General features: G+C 63.3%; 2 protein-coding genes across 2 annotated transcripts; both read left to right on the forward strand.

Moving 5' to 3' along the window:
* The first annotated feature begins 2,376 nt into the window (after positions 1-2,376).
* Positions 2,377-7,493, forward strand: SYT8 (synaptotagmin 8). The gene is given in 10 exon segments (XM_037735552.1): positions 2,377-2,382; positions 5,163-5,272; positions 5,368-5,531; positions 5,962-6,060; positions 6,186-6,344; positions 6,432-6,599; positions 6,772-6,877; positions 6,980-7,057; positions 7,060-7,112; positions 7,214-7,493. Coding segments are annotated over 9 exon segments (1,185 nt in total). The 5' UTR covers positions 2,377-2,382; positions 5,163-5,178; the 3' UTR covers positions 7,478-7,493.
* A 1,395-nt stretch (positions 7,494-8,888) lies between these two features.
* On the forward strand, positions 8,889-11,553 carry TNNI2 (troponin I2, fast skeletal type). Its single transcript, XM_017520430.2, has 8 exons — positions 8,889-8,963; positions 9,577-9,606; positions 9,740-9,746; positions 10,289-10,330; positions 10,419-10,547; positions 10,691-10,780; positions 10,891-11,067; positions 11,334-11,553. The coding sequence occupies exons 2-8, from the start codon at positions 9,599-9,601 to the stop codon at positions 11,427-11,429; spliced, it is 549 nt and encodes a 182-aa protein (XP_017375919.1). The 5' UTR covers positions 8,889-8,963; positions 9,577-9,598; the 3' UTR covers positions 11,430-11,553.
* Positions 11,554-18,420: the final 6,867 nt, after the last annotated feature.

Genomic DNA, 18,420 nt, shown 5'->3' on the forward strand with positions numbered 1-18,420 from the left:
GAGTGGATTACATGCCCCAGACTTCAGGTGAGGGAGTGGCCACCCAGGCAGTTCATCACGTGAGGTTTTCATCCCCAGAACCCAGATTCAGGTTCTCGGAGGACAGGCACTGAGCCCATGGAATCAATACCTGCCATGTTCAGAGGAGTGGGGTGCAGGACCCCATGTCCAAGATGGGGCAGAGCTTTCTGAAGGCTCACTGATGGGGTGCAGCCTCCTCCCAGAGGCTCGATGACGGGGTGCAGTCTCCTCCCTGAGATAAGGTGATGGGGTGCAGCCTCTTCCCAGAGGCTCGGTGATGGGGCGCAGCCTCTCCAGAGGCCCAGGTCATGGGGGACAGCATCCCCAGATGCCTGGTTGATGGGGTGCAGCCTCTCAGGATGAAGGGGTGCAGACAGCCCGAATGAAAGGTGACTGTGGCACACACAAGCTAAGACACAGAGCATGGGCACAGGGCATCCCAAACCACAGCGAGCTGTGGCAAGCTGAGATCCCCCATTCCCGGCCATCCTGCGCCCCAGCCAAAGAGGGTGCCCCAGCCCCGAGGAAAGCAGACATGGAGGGAGGCCGTCAGAGCGGGCGGGCAGGGTGAACACGCACTCACCCAGCACACGTCTCTGTGTGCCAGTGACTCCCGGCTCTCCCGAGCCAGCGTCTGCCTTGTGTTCCAACCTCAAACATTCCCCAGGCGACCTCAGAGGAAGCTTCCCCATCCAGGAGCCCCACCAGGGTCTCCATGGGGTTGCTGGCTGCCAAGCCGCTGTCTCGGGGCCTCAGGGCTGGCCTCAGGCTCCAGTTCTGTTTGGTTTTCTCCTTCCTGCCCTGGAACCTCAGACGCCCGTCTGGCTGCGAAGGCGCCCATATTCTGGGGAAGGTACAAAGCCCCTACACAGCCAGAGGCAGAGAATCTCGCTCGGGGCACGTAGCTCAGCTGTGCCCTGGGGCCGGCGTCCAGCCACCCCTGCTTGCCTAAAAGCCCCGCTGGGCAGCCTCCGGCCCCTCTCATCCCAGACTGGCCAGACTAGGAGACAGACCCGTGCTCTGTGCAAACACCAGAAGGATGTGCACATCCCCACACACCCAGGGCTGCGTGTGACCGGAGGGGCCCCGACACATGCATGCATGGCCTACACGTCCCCTGCTGTGGACCAAAAGCATCCTTGGAGCCCGGGCTATGTCCCCTGTACGTGCTACCTGACCACCCACCGGCCCGGGCCTGCTGAGACAGGTTTTCCCGTTAAGCATTAACCCGCAGCGATAAGGGCTCTGGGAAATGCCCTGGCCTGGGGGGGCCACTCCAAGGTGGGCCCAGCTCACGGACCTGACTAAACTGGCCGGACGAGATTAACCAGCCAGAGCAGAGTAGGGAGCTCAGGCTATAGGCCTTGCTTGGGGGTCCAGCTGAAACAAGGGACACTGAGGTTAGACTGGAGTGAGGACTTCCGGCCGCTCGCTCAGGGGCCAGCGGCTGAGGGGGGTCGCTCATTAGAAAACCAAGAACTCAAGGGACTGGGCCAGCCCGGCAGGAGACAAAGGCACGGAGGGGAGTGTCCTGAGGGTGCCTGTGCCACACTGCCCAGGGCAGCCCCCGCCTGGCCCCTGTCCTCCTCACACTTGTCCCCCCGATCCACAGCACCTGAGAGTGCTCTCTTCCAAGCCAGGCGGCCCTGTGCCTCGGGACCCCTCCCCGGTGTCAGGGCCTGCTCAAACCAGGTTCGACCAGTCCCCTCCTGCTGCCCCTCACCAAAACCAGCCCTCTCGGGCCCGTCACCCCCTCCAGCAAAGCTGGGTAGGACTCAGTGTGCCCCCAGCCCCAAGAGACCCATGGAAATAGACTGGAGCCCAGATGCTCGGCCCCTGGGCCTCGGAGAGAGAGAGACCTTCCTCCCAAAGGGAGTTTCCCAGCTCTCACGGGCCAGCAGTTCCGGCCACGAGGTGGGGCTCCTGCAGCTCTGCCCCCCGCACCCCTCCTCCCCAAGGAGAGCCTTCCGTCACCAGAGGCAGTGCTGCCTGAGAGCTGGACCGGCCTCCGGGTGCCCAGGGTCTGAGCGGAAGGCCTGGTGGCTGGCTGGTCCGGGGAAGCAGTGGGCGTCAGGTGAGTGTGTTTACACCTGGGGGCTACCAGCCCCCGCACGTGGGGAAGTCTTATTTTTCAGAGGAAGGACCCACAGAAAAGTGCCCCTATGGAAGCCAAAAGCATTCCACTTGCACTCACCATGGAGTGAGTCAAGCCCGGAACAAGTGCCTGGCCTTGGGCTGACAAGAAGTCTAAAGGAGGGGGCCCACCCATGTTCTGCCTGGTGGGGGCTGGGGGTCCCAATGGGGAGGGAACACAGGGTGGAATTCAGTACAAGGCGTCATGGCAGGTCTGGGGGTCCTGGGGTGACCACGGAAGGCTCCCTGGAAGAGGTGGGCTCATGTAGGCCTTGGAGGGCAAGCGGGGTGGGGATGCAGCTGAAGGAGCAGAGTAGCCACCTTTGTGAGGAGAGTGGAGCTGGTTCCAGAGCCCTAAGGAGCCTCCTGGAGTGGGTGTTCCGGGGGGGCAGGGAGTGAGGGTGGCCAGGGAGGTAGGACCATCTCCTTTCCTGGGAAAACATGACATGAACCCCCAGAGGAGGTTTTCCCAGCATGGCCACAGAAGATGGACACCCAAAGCTAGACAATGGGGAGAGCAGCCCGGGAGGATCAGGGAGGGAGGGCAGGGGGTTCCTGGGTGGGGGCTGAGAGGCCCAAGAGTCCCCAGCGCCCAAGGGTCTCCAGGCCCCTGTCCCCAGGAGCCGCGCTGGAGTCCAGGTCCAGCGGGGCAGACGGCGCCATCTGGTGGCCATGCGCTCACTGCACCTGCACCTCCTTGCGGTCCCGGAGGTCCAGAGGGACCATGCACCTCCCCAGGCCTCAGGACAACCCCCAGCACTAACAGCCAGCTCCCTCAGCGTCCTGGGGTTTTCTGGAGCAGCTTCTGGGTGGCTCTGTGCTCCTCTGGGGACAAGATCACCAGGCTGGCCCAGGAGTCCTGCTGGCCTGCAGCAGCATATCACTGCAGGGATGCTCTCCCCGCTCACCCTGACTGTTCTTAGAGTAAAGGAGGGGATGCAGCAAAGTGGGCCTGCAGGGGAGGGGCGCACGCACAAACACGCACACACGCCTGCACGCACAGGTCGAGATTCTGTATAAAAATCTCCAGTGAAGCTACTTTAATCTCAGCATGCGTACAGTCTCCGACGTTTCAAAAGGAGAAGTTGACTTTCAACTCCACATAAGGAGGCAGTGGCCTGTGTGAATCTGGCCTGCACAGTCCTGCTCCAGGGACCCTGCGGACCCAGCTCCTGCCGTCAGCTGCTAGTAGGGTTTCCACCAGCCACATGTGCGACACCCAACCCACCTGGGAGCGTCCCCCAGGGCTGAGGGGCTGCCGAGGCCTGTGAGCTTCCCTGCACCCCACTATTCCATCTGCAGGGATTCACCCAAGGGGTCCCCTGAATGGGACCAACTCCGTAACTTGTGAGGCCCAGTGCAGAATGAAAATGTGCAGCCTCTTGTTCCAAAATGAAGAATTTCACAATGATCACAGCACTCATTAAACCAGGGAGGGACCCCTCTAAGCACGGGGCGCTGTGCACAGGGTGCAGCCTGGGAAGCCGGCCCTGACCGCCACATCTCCTTTTTGTGCCTGTAATCCCTCCACCTGCAGTGCTGGCCCCTCTGCTTGGGGGACAGGCTGGGCTCCTCGGGCCATGCCAGCCTCCAGGGCTACAAAACTGGAGGTCCCAGCCTTAGCCCACTCACCAGTGAAATGCCTGGCCTGCTGAGCTCACAGGGCGTGGAGCTGGCAGGCAGCTTGGTCTGCAGGTGTGCTGGAAGCTGGGCCCTCCCCCACTCTTTGAGCTTCCCCCCTTCTCTGAACACTGGGGATGTGGGTCAGTTCTGGGAGCACAGTTGCCTGCCGGGCAGTGGGGCGTTGATGCTGTCCGTGTGTGTGTGTGTGTGTGTGTGTGTGTGTAGTCATGGTGGGGGTCCCTTTCTGTCTCCTTGCTCTGCACCAGGCTGGGGGGCTGCAGAGCTGAGGGGATCTCATCTGAACAGCTGCTTATTCCTGAGGGATGGCCCGGGCTGTGCCCATAAAGCTAGGCTGACTTGGACACTGCAGGAGGGGTCCCAGGCACTCATGGGCAAAGCTGGGGAGGCTCGGATGTGGAGGAACAGAGTCTCCTGGCCGGCTGCAAGGTGGACTCAGGGAAGAGCTGAGCCAGGGAGTCACCCCAGGCCTAGGGTCACTGTGGGCCCCATGTGGCACCCTGGTTCCCCTGCCTGTGGATGGGAGGAGCCAGCCCGGCCAGGTGTGCTCCCTCCCCAGGCCCTGGGCAGGGGGGTGCAGGGGCCAGCAGCTGCGCCCGCCCCACCCTCCTTCCCACCCACATGCCGAAGGGTGGCCGGGCAGGCAGGTGGGCGAGTCCGGGCGGCGGCTGAGTCAGTGTGCAAGGAATGTTCTGGCCGCTCCCAGCTGCACCCTGCCCCTACCTGCCCCCACCTCACCTTCGTCCCCAGGCGCTGCGGCCCTGAGCCTCTGCCAGGAATGCACCTTCAGCCCAGGCCTGCTCAGTGAGCCCCTGACAGCCAGCCCTGCTCCTTCCCCCAGGAGCCTGCAGACCCCTCTGGGCTTCCAAGTGGCTTACCATGGTGGGCCCCAGCTGTGGGGAGTCCTGTAGGGGCAAGGAAGTGACGGGACCTCAGAGATGAGAACCCCCAGGGATGAGATGGGACCCCCAGGCAGGGCCCAGGGTCCAGGGCCATGAGAGAGAGGCAGCGAGGGAGAGGGCTTCCTGGTGGAGGAGGCATCCTACAGTGGGGGCAAGTGTGCTCTGAGGTCCGGTGAAGGTAGGGACCCAGCTGCCCAGGCCCTACCTGCCTGGCTGGGGCTGGGGGCTGGGGGGAGGTAGCCAGGAGGCCGGGCCTGGGCAGCCAAACTGGAGCCTTGGCCAGGGTCCAGCGCCTCCCTCCCTTCAGCTTCCTGCCTCTCAGAACCCTCGCCCCTGGCCACCCCGGGCTGCCTCTTTGCCCAGGCAGACCCAGCGCTGGCTGCTGCCAGGCAGATGGGGTGGTGGGCAGGGGTTGGAGGGGCCACCTTCCCAGCTGACCCAGCCTCCTGGACCATTTCCTCCAAGCCAGCAGGGCAGAAAGATGGGGCACTCACCAGACTCCCCCAGTGTCCCAGCCCCAGCTGGGACCACAGCTCTACCCGGGCTCATTCCAGACCTCATCACCGGGACCCCGTGTGAGTTGTGGGACTCCAAAGAGGGGTGTGGGGATAGCCAGCCAAGTGGGGGCTGCAGCTGTCCCCCCACATGCTGAACCTGGCCTCCACCCCAGGGCCCAACTGGGCTGTCACTGCTGGCGCCTTTGCCTCGGGTGTCCTCCTCATCTCGGGCCTCCTCTGTGCTGTCTGCTGCTGCTGCCGCTGCCACAGGAAGAAGCCCAGAGACAAGGAGGCCATGGGCCTGGGCAGTGCCCGGGGCACCACCACCACCTGCCTGGTGAGGAGCAGTTCCTCTCCCGATCGGTCCAGAGAGGGCAGCTTGAAATCCAGGCTCCAGAGCCCAGGACAGCTGAGTGGGCTCAACCCCAGGGACACTTGACTCCCCCCGAAACAGGGGTGACGAGGGCCTTCCTGGCAGGGAAAGTGGGTGGACAGAGGTCAGGAGGAGGCAGCATGAGAGGTGGACTCAGGGAAGAGTGGGCCAGAGGGAGCCACAGCAGGTTCTTGAGGAAGGCCGGGGTAAACAGACACCACGTTTGGGGTGGGTTTGGTGGGTCTCACAAAGCGAAGCTGAGGGTTTGTGCCTGCTGGGTGACCTGCCCGGAGGTGGGGGTCTTGACCCATGTCCTGCAAGTGCTGCCCGAGAGCCCAGGGCTCCGATGGGGCATTGGTTGCAGCAGCACCTGGCCCATGTCCCAACCCACCAGGTGCAGCTGGATGTGGAGAGCCTGCAATCCAGCCCTGCGGCCGCTCAGCAATGGGGGTACCTGCAGCTCTCCCTGGAGTAAGACTTTGGAAGGCAGGAGGTGAAGGGCCACAGGTTCTGCAAGTTTCCGGAAAGGGTGATGGGTGAAGGGCCAACCCTGTGCCCTAGCTGGTGGGGAGCTGACAGGGCAGGCCCTTTGGCTGAGCCCGCTCCCCTGGCTCCCAGATCAGGGTGGGCCTGAAGCAGGCAGCCGACCTGAGGCCCGGGGGCACTGTAGACCCCTATGCCCGGCTCAGCGTCTCCACCCAGGCTGGGCACAGGCACGAGACAAAGGTGCACCGAGGCATGCTCTGCCCCATGTTTGATGAGACCTGCTGCTTCCATGTGAGTCAGGGCTGGGCGGCTGGGGGGACTGGGCGGCTGAGGGGTGCTGGGCTGGGGCAGAGGGCCTGGCTGACGCCGCTATCTCAGGTCCCACAGGTGGGGCTGCCAGGGGCCACCCTGCAGGTGCAGCTTTTCCACTTCAGGCGCTTCTCGGGGCAGGAGACCCTGGGTGAGCTCCACCTGCCACTGGGCACCATGGATCTGCAGCACGTTCTGGAGCACTGGTGCCCCCTGGGCCCGCCGGGTGCCACCGAGGTGAGGCATTAATCACCAGGCCACAGCCCCTCCTGCAGCCCGAGGCAGAGCTGGCAGGGACCCTGCCCTGTGGGACATGGGAGGGACTGAGGCCTGACGGGCAACAACTTGGCCAGAAGGCCACCTTGGCCAGGATGGCCCTCCGGAGCTGAAGCCCTCTCGCTGCCCGCAGCCCTAGCAGGTGGGGGAGCTGTGCTGCTTCCTCCGGTATGTGCCGGGCTCGGGCCGGCTAACCGTGGTGGTGCTGGAGGCCCGAGGCCTGCGTCCAGGACTGGCAGGTGAGGGTCACACGTGCCCACGCTGGTGTACAAAGGTGGGACCCTGTGCTCAGCCTCAGCCCGGGTCAGCGTCTCCACCTCCGGCCCCTCTTGCCTGCCCAGAGCCCTACGTGAAGGTCCAGCTCATGCTGAACCAGAGGAAGTGGAAGAAGAAAAAGACAGCTGGCAAAAAGGGCACGGCTGCCCCTACTTCAACGAGGCCTTCACCTTCCGGGTGCCCTTCAGCCAGGTCCAGGTGGGCTGCCGGGAGGCAGGGACAGATCGGGACCCAGTGCCAGACCCTGCTGACCACGGTCTTTCTCCCCCAACCCCGCCCCGTGGCCTGTCTCTGCACAGAATGTGGACCTGGTGCTGGCTGTCTGGGACGGTGGCCCGAAGCTCCGGGCCGAGCCCGTGGGCAAGGTGCATCTGGGTACCCAGACCTCGGGGCAGCCCCTGCAGCACTGGGTGGACATGCTGGCCCACGCCCAGCAGCCCGTGGTCCAGTGGCACCCCCTGCGGCCGGTCAGGGAGGTGGACCGAGCACTGGCTCTGCAGCCCCGCCTGCGCCTGCCCCTGCCCTGCTCAGGAACACACCATGAGCCTCGGTCTCCCCGCTGAGCCCGGCCACTTGCCCAGGCTGCCCTGTGGGACCACTACAATAAACGCCTTCTCCTGCCACTGTGTGTCTGGCTGGAGCCTGAGGGGACGCAGACACAGGGCTTGGCTCCAGTCACCAGGGCCCCCCACAAGGACGGGGGAGGGGCTCCTCTCCAGTCTCAGCCAGGCCCTGAGGCCTCTGACCCATCCCTGCTGGGCCGCCGGGTAGGGGTGAGGAACCTCCCCAGGAGCACAGATTCCCCACCTCCCTGCCCACACTCTGGTTCCCCCCCACCATCACCTCCTGGGCCACCTGGGAAGACCAGGGAAGTGGGGTCCAGAGAGTCAGGCCAGCTGGGATGGGGCAGGCTGGAGGCATCCTCGTAGGGACACAGCTCGGCAGGGCCTTCCCTCGTGAGCAGCAGGGGGCAGCAGATGCCTTCGGAAGGCGCCGAGGCCTTTAGGGGCTCCGCCCTGGCCGCTTCCCCTCTCCGTCCCCCACACATCTGGGCTGCCTTAGCGGCTGGAGCCTCCACGCTGCTGTCTCCTCTGATCCTCCCCATGGGGTTGGGGCCAAGAGCCCCCGCTCCGAGAGGGTGCCAAGTCACGGTCCCGGGGCCTCTGCAGGGTGGGGGCTGCGGAGATGGGGGGAACCAGGGCCTCGGGCCTGGGTGAGAAGGGCAGTGCCGGGCCTGCCCGGGCAGCCAGGCGGGCCCCAAGCCCCCTCGGGTCAGAAAGGCTCCCAACGCGGGTGGCGCCACCCTCCTTAGGCTGAAGGATGTGTTCCAAGTCTCTGGAGGGGACGGTGGCAAGGCGTTCCAGGCAGGCTGGGAGGGGCCCAGCGCGTGTACAGCGAGCCCCTCACTCCCAGTCCCGCTCCCCAGGCAGGAAGACAGCTTCACGCAGGGAGGGGGCAGTCCCCAGCCGTCGGCCGCTGTGGCAGGGCCTGGGAGGCCTCACCCCAGGAGCCAGGCTTGCAGAAGGGGGTCAGGCGTGGGCTGAAGCGGGGAACGGCCCACTGCAGGGGCCCGGTGGGGGAGCCGGCCCAGCAGAGAAGCTGTGGCTGAACCCAGCAGGCAGCCCTGTTGGTGAGCTGGACGCCGACCTCGGGCGAGGTGGGGTGAGGTGTGCATCCTTGAAGGGTGACCTGAGCCGTGTGCCCGGCCGACACCACAGGCAGAGCCAGGCACCAGTGTCCTCAGGCTCCTTACAAGAACCGCAGAGGCATCTCCAGCGCGTCACTGAGCCCTAAATAGAGCCGCCCAGCCGCGGCGCCTCACCAAGACTTCTTGGACTGGGCAGCAGCACGCGGCCAGGCCAGGCAGCCGGACAGGTGGGGAGGTCTCTGCTGCTTCCTCGCCCCCATTGGTCTGAGGAGGACTCCATGCCCTTTCTGAGCAGGGGCCCAGCCTAGGGGAGGCCATTTATACCCCTCCCCCTGGGCCCACCAGCCCAACTTGCCACCGCCTGCCTGACCTCACGCTCAGCCCTGCTGCCCAGATTCTAGGTGAGGCCCAGCCTGGCCCGCCGAGGCCGGGGGACAGGGCATGGCTTGAGCTAGTTTGAGGGAGGACTCCCTGCGGCAGGGGTCTGGGGGTCTGGGGGATGCCACCAGCAGCCCACTTTGGGGGACTCCACAGACGGGAATGGGAGGGAGAGGCTTGGGGAGGCAGCTCTGGCTTGAGGCAGGTCCTAGGCAGGCCCTGACGACCAGGCTTCACCTCTGGGGACCCTGGAAGGGGTGTTTAGGAGTCAAGAAACCCCCGAACCTGAGCCCCCAGGCCACACTGAGGAGTGGTCCTTCCATGCACTTAGGCCCAAAGCCAAAGACGGAGGGTTAAAAATAACAGCGTCACTCAGGCGGCCACCTGCGCTGGCCCGTCCCCCCCCCTCAGGGACAGCTGCAGCTCCTCAGGCTATGCCTGGGACATTCTGGGAACACTTTCTCCTCTTACTTCTCACCCTGGGGAATTCCAAGACGTTGTCCTTGAAGGGGGTCAGAGTACGGGATGCGGCGGAAGGGGGGCATCAGCGGGAGGCCTGCACCCTTTACCAGCTACTGGGCGAAGGTGTCGTGGTAGCCAGGCCCGGGCAACACCTCTGCCTTCTTCTCCCCACAGGCTCCAAGCTCAGGACCTCAGGATGGGAGAGTAAGTGTGCCCCCACACAGTGCCCCTGCCACCTCCCACCCCGTCCACCCCATCAGGAATCCCACCCCGACGGCCATGGCCCTAACCTCTCTCTTCTCTCCCCGCCCGGCCTGCATTCTCCCTCCCTGGACAGTGAGGAGGTAAGTACCTGCTGGAGACACAAAACATGGCGGGGAGGGGCTCCCCCAACTCGGGATAGGCCATAGGTTACAGCCTCAAGGCCCTGAGACCCAGGGAAGATGGCCCCTGCCCTCCCTGCTGGCAAAAAGTGCCCCACCCACCCACCAAGAGAGGAAGCGGCTGTGGCATGCCTTCTGGGCAGGGCAAGTGTGGCTGTGGCCTGGTCAAAGGGAATCACTTCTTCTTTCTGATTCCTGCACTTCCCGCCCCCACCTTGCCAGCTGACCTGCCCCAGACTGGCCCTGTGGCCTGACTCCTCTCCCCCAGCCCCTGCCCCCCAGCACCATGTGCCACCTGGGCAAAGTGTCACGCATCACACAGCGCCGTGTCCCAGAGCGAGGTCTGGGCCCGGGGAGGCCCAGCCTCCCCATCATGGCCTCAGGGGCCCCCAGGCTCAGCTGGTCCCTGGGCAGGAGCCCCCAACCTGGCCAGAGAGTGTGGAAGGGGGTGGGGGAGTCCAGGCCTGGAGGCCCTGACTCTGTCCTCTGTCCCTGCCATGCAGAAGCGGAACAGGGCCATCACGGCCCGCAGACAGCACCTGAAGGTAGGTGTGGGCACCTGGGGGGCTGTCTGGGTGGGTCTGCGGGGGTGGGGGAGCCAGCCGCAGCCCCTCACCACCTGCCCCGCTGCAGAGCGTGATGCTGCAGATTGCGGCCACGGAGCTGGAGAAGGAGGAGGGCCGCCGCGAGGCCGAGAAGCAGAACTACCTGGCAGAGCACTGCCCACCGCTGCACATCCCCGGCTCCATGTCCGAAGTGCAGGTACTGCCACCCCCCCGCAGCCGGCCTGCCTGCTGCCTCGGTTTCCCCACTTGTCAAGAGGGCCAGTCGGGTGGTCAGGGCAGGGGCCGGTGACTGTGGCTGCCAAGTGTCAGGACAGCCACCCACCCCACGCCCACCCCTAGGAGCTCTGCAAACAGCTGCACGCCAAGATTGACGCGGCTGAAGAGGAGAAGTACGACATGGAGGTGAGGGTGCAGAAGAGCAGCAAGGAGGTGAGTGCTGGGGGCGGGCAGCGGCCCCCAAGGCAGGTGGGCGAACGGGTAGGGGCAGGGAGCTGAGGCCACCGGGACCTCGGGCCCCCACCTGGCTCCTGTGCCCACAGCTGGAGGACATGAACCAGAAGCTGTTCGATCTGCGGGGCAAGTTCAAGCGGCCCCCACTGCGGAGGGTGCGCATGTCGGCCGACGCCATGCTCAAGGCCCTGCTGGGCTCCAAGCACAAGGTGTGCATGGACCTGAGAGCCAACCTCAAGCAGGTCAAGAAGGAGGACACAGAGAAGGTGCGTGCCACAGGGGAGCACCACCCATGCCACCTCCCTGGGGAGTACCTCCCACACCTGCCTTGTCCCTGGGGAGCACCTCCCACACTCGCCCTGCTATGGGTCCACACTGCCCTGCCAGGTGCCCGGCACCCCTGCCCCTCCAGGGTGCTGTGCAGGGGACAGTCTACTGCCCAATGCAGAGGGGAACCTGAGGCTGAAGGTGGTGTGGACCAGGGTGCGTGAGTGGCTGGGTGGGCCTGAGCTCTCTCCCACCCCCACCCCAGGAGCGGGATCTGCGAGACGTGGGTGACTGGAGGAAGAACATTGAGGAGAAGTCAGGCATGGAGGGCCGGAAGAAGATGTTTGAGTCGGAGTCCTAGGCTCCTCGTCGGCCCGCGCCTGCCCCGGACCCAGCTCCCAGCAGAACACGCCGGGGGCATGCACCAGAGCCTGCCACGGAGGGCTGGCCTCATGTCCACTGTCAATAAAGGATCTGAATCCCCATGGCTGGTCTGGTCTGGCTCTCCCCAGCCTCATTGGCTGTGCCTTGGGCCCCGGCCTAGGTGGCCTGCGGTATGGTCAGTGGCCAGCAGGGAAAGCCTGGGAGGAGGCTGCACGGAGCCTGGGGGTTTCAGCCTGGGAGGGAGGCTGCTTCCAGCAAGGAGCTGAGTCCCGGAAGGCCCTGCAGGGGAATCCACCCACTTGGGGAACGTGGAAGGGTATGCCTGCGCAGTGGGCCGTGGGATCTGGGGCTAGGGATGAGCATGTTGCTGGGGGCCGGTCGGGTCTCTGGTCCTTACTGCCACCCTGAAAGGCAGGCTGTGTCACTCTTCACCACACCAGGGGACCAAGAGACCTGTGCCCACCAGCGACCCCAACCAGGCCCCAGTGTGGCCCCAACTCTCCTTTCTACTCGGCCCCAAGACCCTAGCCCCATCCGGCCGCCAAGGACAGGCTCTGACAGGCTCTGACAAGGCTGATGACAGCAAGGCCGCCTTGCTATCAGCCCCGCTCTTTGAAGGCTGCCAGAGCAGGCATGCCAAGGTCCCCCCGCTCAGATCTTCGCTGAGGAGACTGCCAGCCCGCGCTCTGCCCTTGCCCTCTGGAGGTCTCACTGATTGATCTGCTGGAGGTAGGACGTGCAGCAGCAGTTCCGCCTCGGGCTGCCTTGAGGACTGACGTCAACAGGCGCCCGGGACGGCCTTGGCTGTGTACCGTCCCCCGCCCCGCGGGCATCCTCCAGCCCTGGCATTCAGCTCTGACCTTTACTGCAACCGAAGCCCCGAGCCAGGCTGAACCCCCACCCGGGCCTTCTCCTGGAGCCCCTTGTAGGGAAAGGCCAGGCCACCAGCCTGAAGCAGGGTAGCTTGGGGCCAGGGGAGCACTGCCTGGTGGGTGCAGCTGGGGCAGAGGTACAGGGTGCCCACGCCATGATGATGGGACCAGGTGCAGCCCGGGGTGGAGGGGGTCATGGGGCACAGAAGTGTGGCTTGAGACCTGGCCTGTGGGGGAGACACTGCTCAAGGCCAAGCCTCAGCTGAGCCTGAAGGAAGACAAGCCTGGAGACACAGAGCCAGACAGGCGGGCAGACGCACAGGTGGCAGCGGGGCCTGGCCACAGACCCCCTTGCAGGGGACCCGGCAGCTCTGTGGCACCTGTGCCCACCGGGAAAGAGGCTGGACCCAGTCTCATGGGGTATCAGGGCTGAGGGCAGAGGATCGGGGCAGGAGTTCACACCTGGCTCAACCACAGGATTCCACTCGGCTGGCCGAGGCAGACGCACTATGTGGAAAATCACCTTTTTTTATCTTAAAGCAAGGAGATGTCGAACACAAACACAAAATGTCAAAGAACGATCCCCTGGGGCGGGTGGGGTGGGGGCAGGGCAGGCTCGGAGCAGAGTGAGGACCCCCATGCTGATGTAGGTCTGGGGGAAGGTTTGCACCCCTGGGCTGGATAGCTGCTGTATGGGTGTTGGTTAAATTTCCAATAAATGAGTGAATGAATAAAGGAATGAGTGAAGTGAGGTCTGAAGAAACCAAACCAGCATATCTCAAACTGGCCCCCCTCTGAGCCTGGCTCCATCTCCCTTGGATGATTCTGGTGTCTCTGCTGGAAGAGGCCTGAGGCATGGGGCCGGCGCCCAGCTCTGCATTCTCGAAAGACCTCAGCAGGGTGGAGCACAGCTGAAGTCACCACAAGGTCCAGGGAGTGAGGAATGGAGACGTGGAAGGGGCCGGGTCCCCAGGACATGAGGGACATGAGGAAGCCAGGCCCTTGCTGGGAGCACGGGTGGGCGGGGCTGCCCTCCAGGACTGGAGGAAGTGGCTTTGGGAGGAGGTTGAGGCACTCCCTTTGGGCTGCTGGGTTTGGAGGCCCTGTGGAAATTCCGGCAGAGAGCTGGTCCAGGCAGCTGGAGCAGGGGCGGGGCTGGAGATGGGAATGTGGGTGTCCTGGGTGGTGAGTCCATGGGCAGAGATGCCCAAGGCCAGGGCGAGAGGAGAGGAGGGGGAGGGTGGGGACAGCCAGGGCAGCTAGAGTGGCCACCACGAGCCCCTGGGGAGTCCTGGAAGAGGAGGGGACAGGCCCAGGGCAGGGGATGTGGGCAGCCCTGTGTGAGGCTCTGGAGGTCAGGAAAACATGGCCTCTGAAGTCCCATGTGACCCTGGGCTGTGGCCAGGAAGGAGTTGGGGAAGACCAGGCACAGTAAGCCAAGGAGGGAGGCGGCTGGGAGGAAGTGCATGGGGCACCCCTGGAGATAGAGGGCAGGGGTTACTTGGGAGGCGCAGGGCCAGCGTGGGTGCATCTGCACCAGTGGGCATTTCCTGCTCTGCCACTGAGTGACTGAGACGCAGACTCCCAGTGTCAAGGAGCACACCAGGCTGCAGGCTCGCTTCTCTAAAACCATCCTGCCCTGAAGGACCTGGGCTCCTCGGAAGAGAGGCTGACGGCAGGGCGGGGCGGGAAACGTGCAGGAAGAGCCTGCCATGTCCTTTCTGCCAGGAGGCCCCAGTGACGCAGAGGGCCTGTCCTGCGCCCCCGCTGACGGGAGCAGCCGTCAGGACACAGACCGGCAGACAAGATAACGGCGGTGTCCGTGGTAAACGTGCAGAACTTCACAGCAGCGCTGAGGTCACACAAAAGAACATCTGCATTCCAAGGAAACAGACCTTCAAGTCTTTAGGAGTCAAGGAGGGAGACAGAGAGACAGAGAGACAGAGACAGAGAGACACAGACAGAGAGACAGGGAGACAGGGGGACACAGGGACAGAGAGAGACACAAAGACAGAGACAAAGAGGCAGAGACAGAGACAAGAGATAGACATAGAGAGAGAGACAGAGACAGAGGCAGAGACAGAGACAGAGACAGAGGCAGAGGCAGAGAGACACAGGCAGAGGCAGAGAGACAGAGGCAGAGACACAGAGGCAGAGACAGACAGAGGCAGAGAGAGAAAGAACGAGGCAGAGGTTCAGAGAAACAGAGAGAGAGGCGGAGAGGGGGCGAGGCAGGGGTCAAATGGCAAAGTGGACATGTGCCCTGGGTGAGAGGGGTGCAGATGCACCTTGTCAAATTCTCATTCTTGAAACTTCTCTGAGGGTGAAATTATTTTCCCCAAAGCTAAACTTTTCCTTAAACGTTAAAGCAATAACGTGCGTAAGCAACAACAGAAACAGATGACATGAAAACATGAGTTAACAGAGGGGCCTCGCAGCACTTGGGTGTGGGCAGAAAGGGGTCCAGAGGGCGTGGGGACCTCGGGGGTGGCGGCGGAGACTGAGGCTGAGGGCAGAGGGCAGGACTGGGTACCAGGCCCTGGGTACAGCGCGCTGGCTCCTGGGGGAGCTCCCGATTTCGGAGAAGCCGTTCTTCTGCGTACTTAGGGAGTCGGGGTGGGCCTGGGAGCAAGGCTGGCAGGTCGCCCACCAGGGACGGCGGGAGGGAGGCCTGGGTGCCCTGGGCGTGCTGCATGCTGGGCGGAGCCAGGACCAGGGGGCCCGTGAGGCCTTGTTCTCTCCAACGGGCTGAACTCACAGGCGCTTCCCCCGACCTTCACCCTCATGCACCCAGTCAAGGGGAAGCCAGGAGTGGGGTCCCAGAGGGGGACACAGAGTTTCCCCATGAATGTCCAGCATGGCCCTCAGGGTTTCCCGGGCCCCAGGATCAGGGCTGGGCTTCACCCTCTCTTCGAGCTGCGCCTCACCCCTGACCTGTCCGGCCCTGTGTCCTCTGGTTCCCAGGCACCAGCCATGCCGGGCCCCAGACCCACCTCTGAGGACCAGTACCTGGCTCTAGCCATCTTTGGAAAACTGAGCCCGGCGCTCACCAGGGCCTTACCGCCCCACTCCTCGGCTCCGGCTCTCACCAGACAGCCCCGGAGCCCGGGGTTAGAGCTGCCTGTGGCTCAGCCCCATTCCACCCTGATGGGCTGCCCGGCCTTAGTTTACCTAGATGTACAATGAACTTGGAGATGAGAGTGCCTGCCTCACTGGACCACAGGGTAGGCAGAGACTCAGCTGGCACCTCCTCCTCGCCGGGTGTGCCCCTCAGAGTCAGCCCGGCTCTCCCCCAGCCCCAGCAAGTCCCAGCTCGGCGCCCCGGACCACCCCGCTGCTGAATGTCACACCAGGACCGCCAAGCCTGCCTCCACCCCAGGCCTGGAAGCTTCTCCCCAGACTCTCCCTGCGGCCATCTCCTTCTCACCCTACAGTTACAGCATGGTCACCTCCTCCGAGAAGCCCTCCATGAGTCCCTGCCCATCTCTGTGACTTCTCCCGGTTATTTTCCAGAATGACCATGGACTTATTTTTTTTTCCATTTGTTCACTGTCTGTCTCTTTCCCTGGGAGGGAAACTCCATGAAGTCGAGGACTTGGGGTTATCTGCAGCCGTGTCACTGCTGCTGGGGCGAGGAGCTAGCGCACAGCCATGGAGGGGACCTCGGCGGGGGCACAGGGTCTGCATGAGCATTGTCTAACAGTCCCTGCAGGACGCCAGGGCCACTGTGCACACTGGAGTCATCTGGCAGCCACCGTTCCCTGCTGTGCGGGGCCATGCCGGAAGCTCCCCCCACCCCACCCCACTCCCCACCCCATCCATCCCCTGGTTGCTTCCGCCCTCCTGCAAACACCTCCGCCCCTTTACAAACACTGTCTGACCCCAGGGCCTCTCCCTCTCCAGGCCCCTGTCACCTCCACCTCCTCACCTCCCCCTCCCATCTCCCATTGCTCCCCCTCCCTGCCAGGCTGCTCCTGACCCCCTGTCCCTCCTGGAGCCATCAGCCATCCGGAAGGTCTGGGTCCTCGAAGGCTCCAGTCTCTGTGGCTGCTCCTCCAGCAGGCCACTGCGAGTCAACACGGCACTGGGCCAGGCTCTGATTCTGTGAGCTGCCTCCCTCTGATCCTCCCCTCTGCTCCCTCCACTGAGCCCCCGAAATCTCTTCCTCACACCCCAAATTGCCTGGGACCCCACCTCAAACCAGAGGCCATGGGGCTGAACCCAGTTATTACCACTTTCGTCTCATGAGAGTCGACCCATGCCCCCCCTACGAGCACATGTCCACAGCGAGGACCCTCACAGCACCCCAGGACTCCCCGCCCCCCACGAGCACACGTCCACAGCGAGGCCCCTCACAGCGCCCCAGGACTCCCCGCCCCCCACGAGCACACGTCCACAGCGAGGCCCCTCACAGCGCCCCAGGACTCCCCGCCCCCCACGAGCACATGTCCAGAGTGAGGCCCCTCACAGCACCCCAGGACTCCCCGCCCCCCACGAGCACGAGCACACGTCCACAGCGAGGCCCCTCACAGCGCCCCAGGACTCCCCGCCCCCCACAAGCACACGTCCACATCATCACAGCCTCTGCAGGTCCCAGCCCACCCTGCTGTCACTGCAGGTTGGGCTTTTCACAAGTGAAGGCCTAGGTCACTCTGACACCACAAAATAGTGAAGACAAAAACCAAGCTCTAAAAATTTAAAAAGAGAAAAATAAAACATAAAAAAATGAAGGCCAGGTGTGGCGGCTCATGGCTGTAATCCCAGGACTTTGGGAGGCTGAGTTGGGGGTCTTGGGCTCAGAAGTTCCAGGCCAGCCTAGGCAATAAAGTGAGACCCCATCGCTACAAAAAAATACGAAAATTAACCGGCTGTGGTGGTGTCTGTCTGTGGTCCCAGCTAGGGAGCCAGCGCCAGGCTGAGGCAGGACTGGTTGCGCCTGGGAGGTGGACGTTGCAATGTGTCCAGCTCACACCACCGCACCGCACTCCATCCAGGCAACGGAGCAAGACTCCATCTCAAAAAATAAAAACTTTAAAAATGTAAAGAAAGAGAAAAGTAAAAGAAGGCCAGGCCGATGGCTCACACTTGTAATCCCAGCATTTCGGAGGCCAAGCAGGGCAGCGGATTACTTGAGTCCAGGAGCTCGAGACTGGCCAACATGGTGAAATTCTGCCTCTCGTAAAATACAAAAACGAGCCAGGCATGGTGGTGGGTGTCTGCGGGGAGGCTGAGGCAGGAGAATTGCTTGAGCCCAGGAGGCAGGGGTTGTAGTGAGCTGGGATAGTGCCACTGCACACCAGCCTGGGCGACCCAGTGAGGTCCTGTCTCAAAAAAAAAAAGTCTGAAAATTAAAAAAAAAGAAAAGAAAAGAAAAAGGAGGAACAAAAGGCTGAGCATGGCGTGAGGTGGCTCATGCCTGTAACCCGCACCTCAGGAGGCCAAGGGGGAGGATCGCCTGAGGCCAGGAGTTTGAGACCAGCCTGGGCAACACAGCAAAACTCCATCTCTACAAAAAAAAATTTTAAATAAAAACTGAAGCATAATATATAATAAAATAATAATAATAAAATAAAGCAAAAACTGGAAGCAAAAAAACAGCCAAGTTCTCCGACCCGAAGCCGCCGTGCTGACCCATGCCCTTCTTCCCCTACCTGCCCGTGTCTTCTTCTGCCCTCACCTGGCCCTGAACCCCGTGGTCCCCCAGCACTGCCCATGGCCTGCCTGCTCTACTGGGGGCTGCTCTCTGGTCACTGCCTGCTCCTGGCCTCCCTCCGACCCCCCTGGAAGGCTTCCCCACCCCTTTCCTGTTTGTCTCTGTCCCCGTTGGGAGCTTCTCTTCCTCACTCTCTTCGCTCCTGGGCCAGATTCCCCTGCTCACCCATGGCCACAGCCAGTGGAAGGAAAGGGGCCAAGTGACCCCCAGCTCATGTGCAGGGAGAGGCCACAGCCCCAGCCTTGCTCCCCACAGCAAACCCCTGAGCATCTGCGTGTGCCCACAGAGTGACATGCCAGGGAGCAGGGCTGCAGGGTGTCCCATACTGTGGGAGCAGGGCTGCGGGGTGTCCGGTACTGGGGGAGCAGGGCTGCGGGGTGTCC

The sequence above is a fragment of the Cebus imitator genome, unplaced genomic scaffold (genome assembly GCF_001604975.1).
Source record: "Cebus imitator isolate Cc_AM_T3 unplaced genomic scaffold, Cebus_imitator-1.0 Scaffold836, whole genome shotgun sequence".
Classification (NCBI taxonomy): Eukaryota; Metazoa; Chordata; class Mammalia; order Primates; family Cebidae; genus Cebus; species Cebus imitator.

Excerpts from the sequence above, each read along its gene's own strand:
- TNNI2 (XM_017520430.2), top strand. Across the intron at positions 10,331-10,418 it reads CCCGCAGACAGCACCTGAAG|AGCGTGATGCTGCAGATTGC; the intron begins GTAGGTGTGGGC and ends GCCCCGCTGCAG. Across the intron at positions 10,781-10,890 it reads TGCAGAAGAGCAGCAAGGAG|CTGGAGGACATGAACCAGAA; the intron begins GTGAGTGCTGGG and ends CTGTGCCCACAG.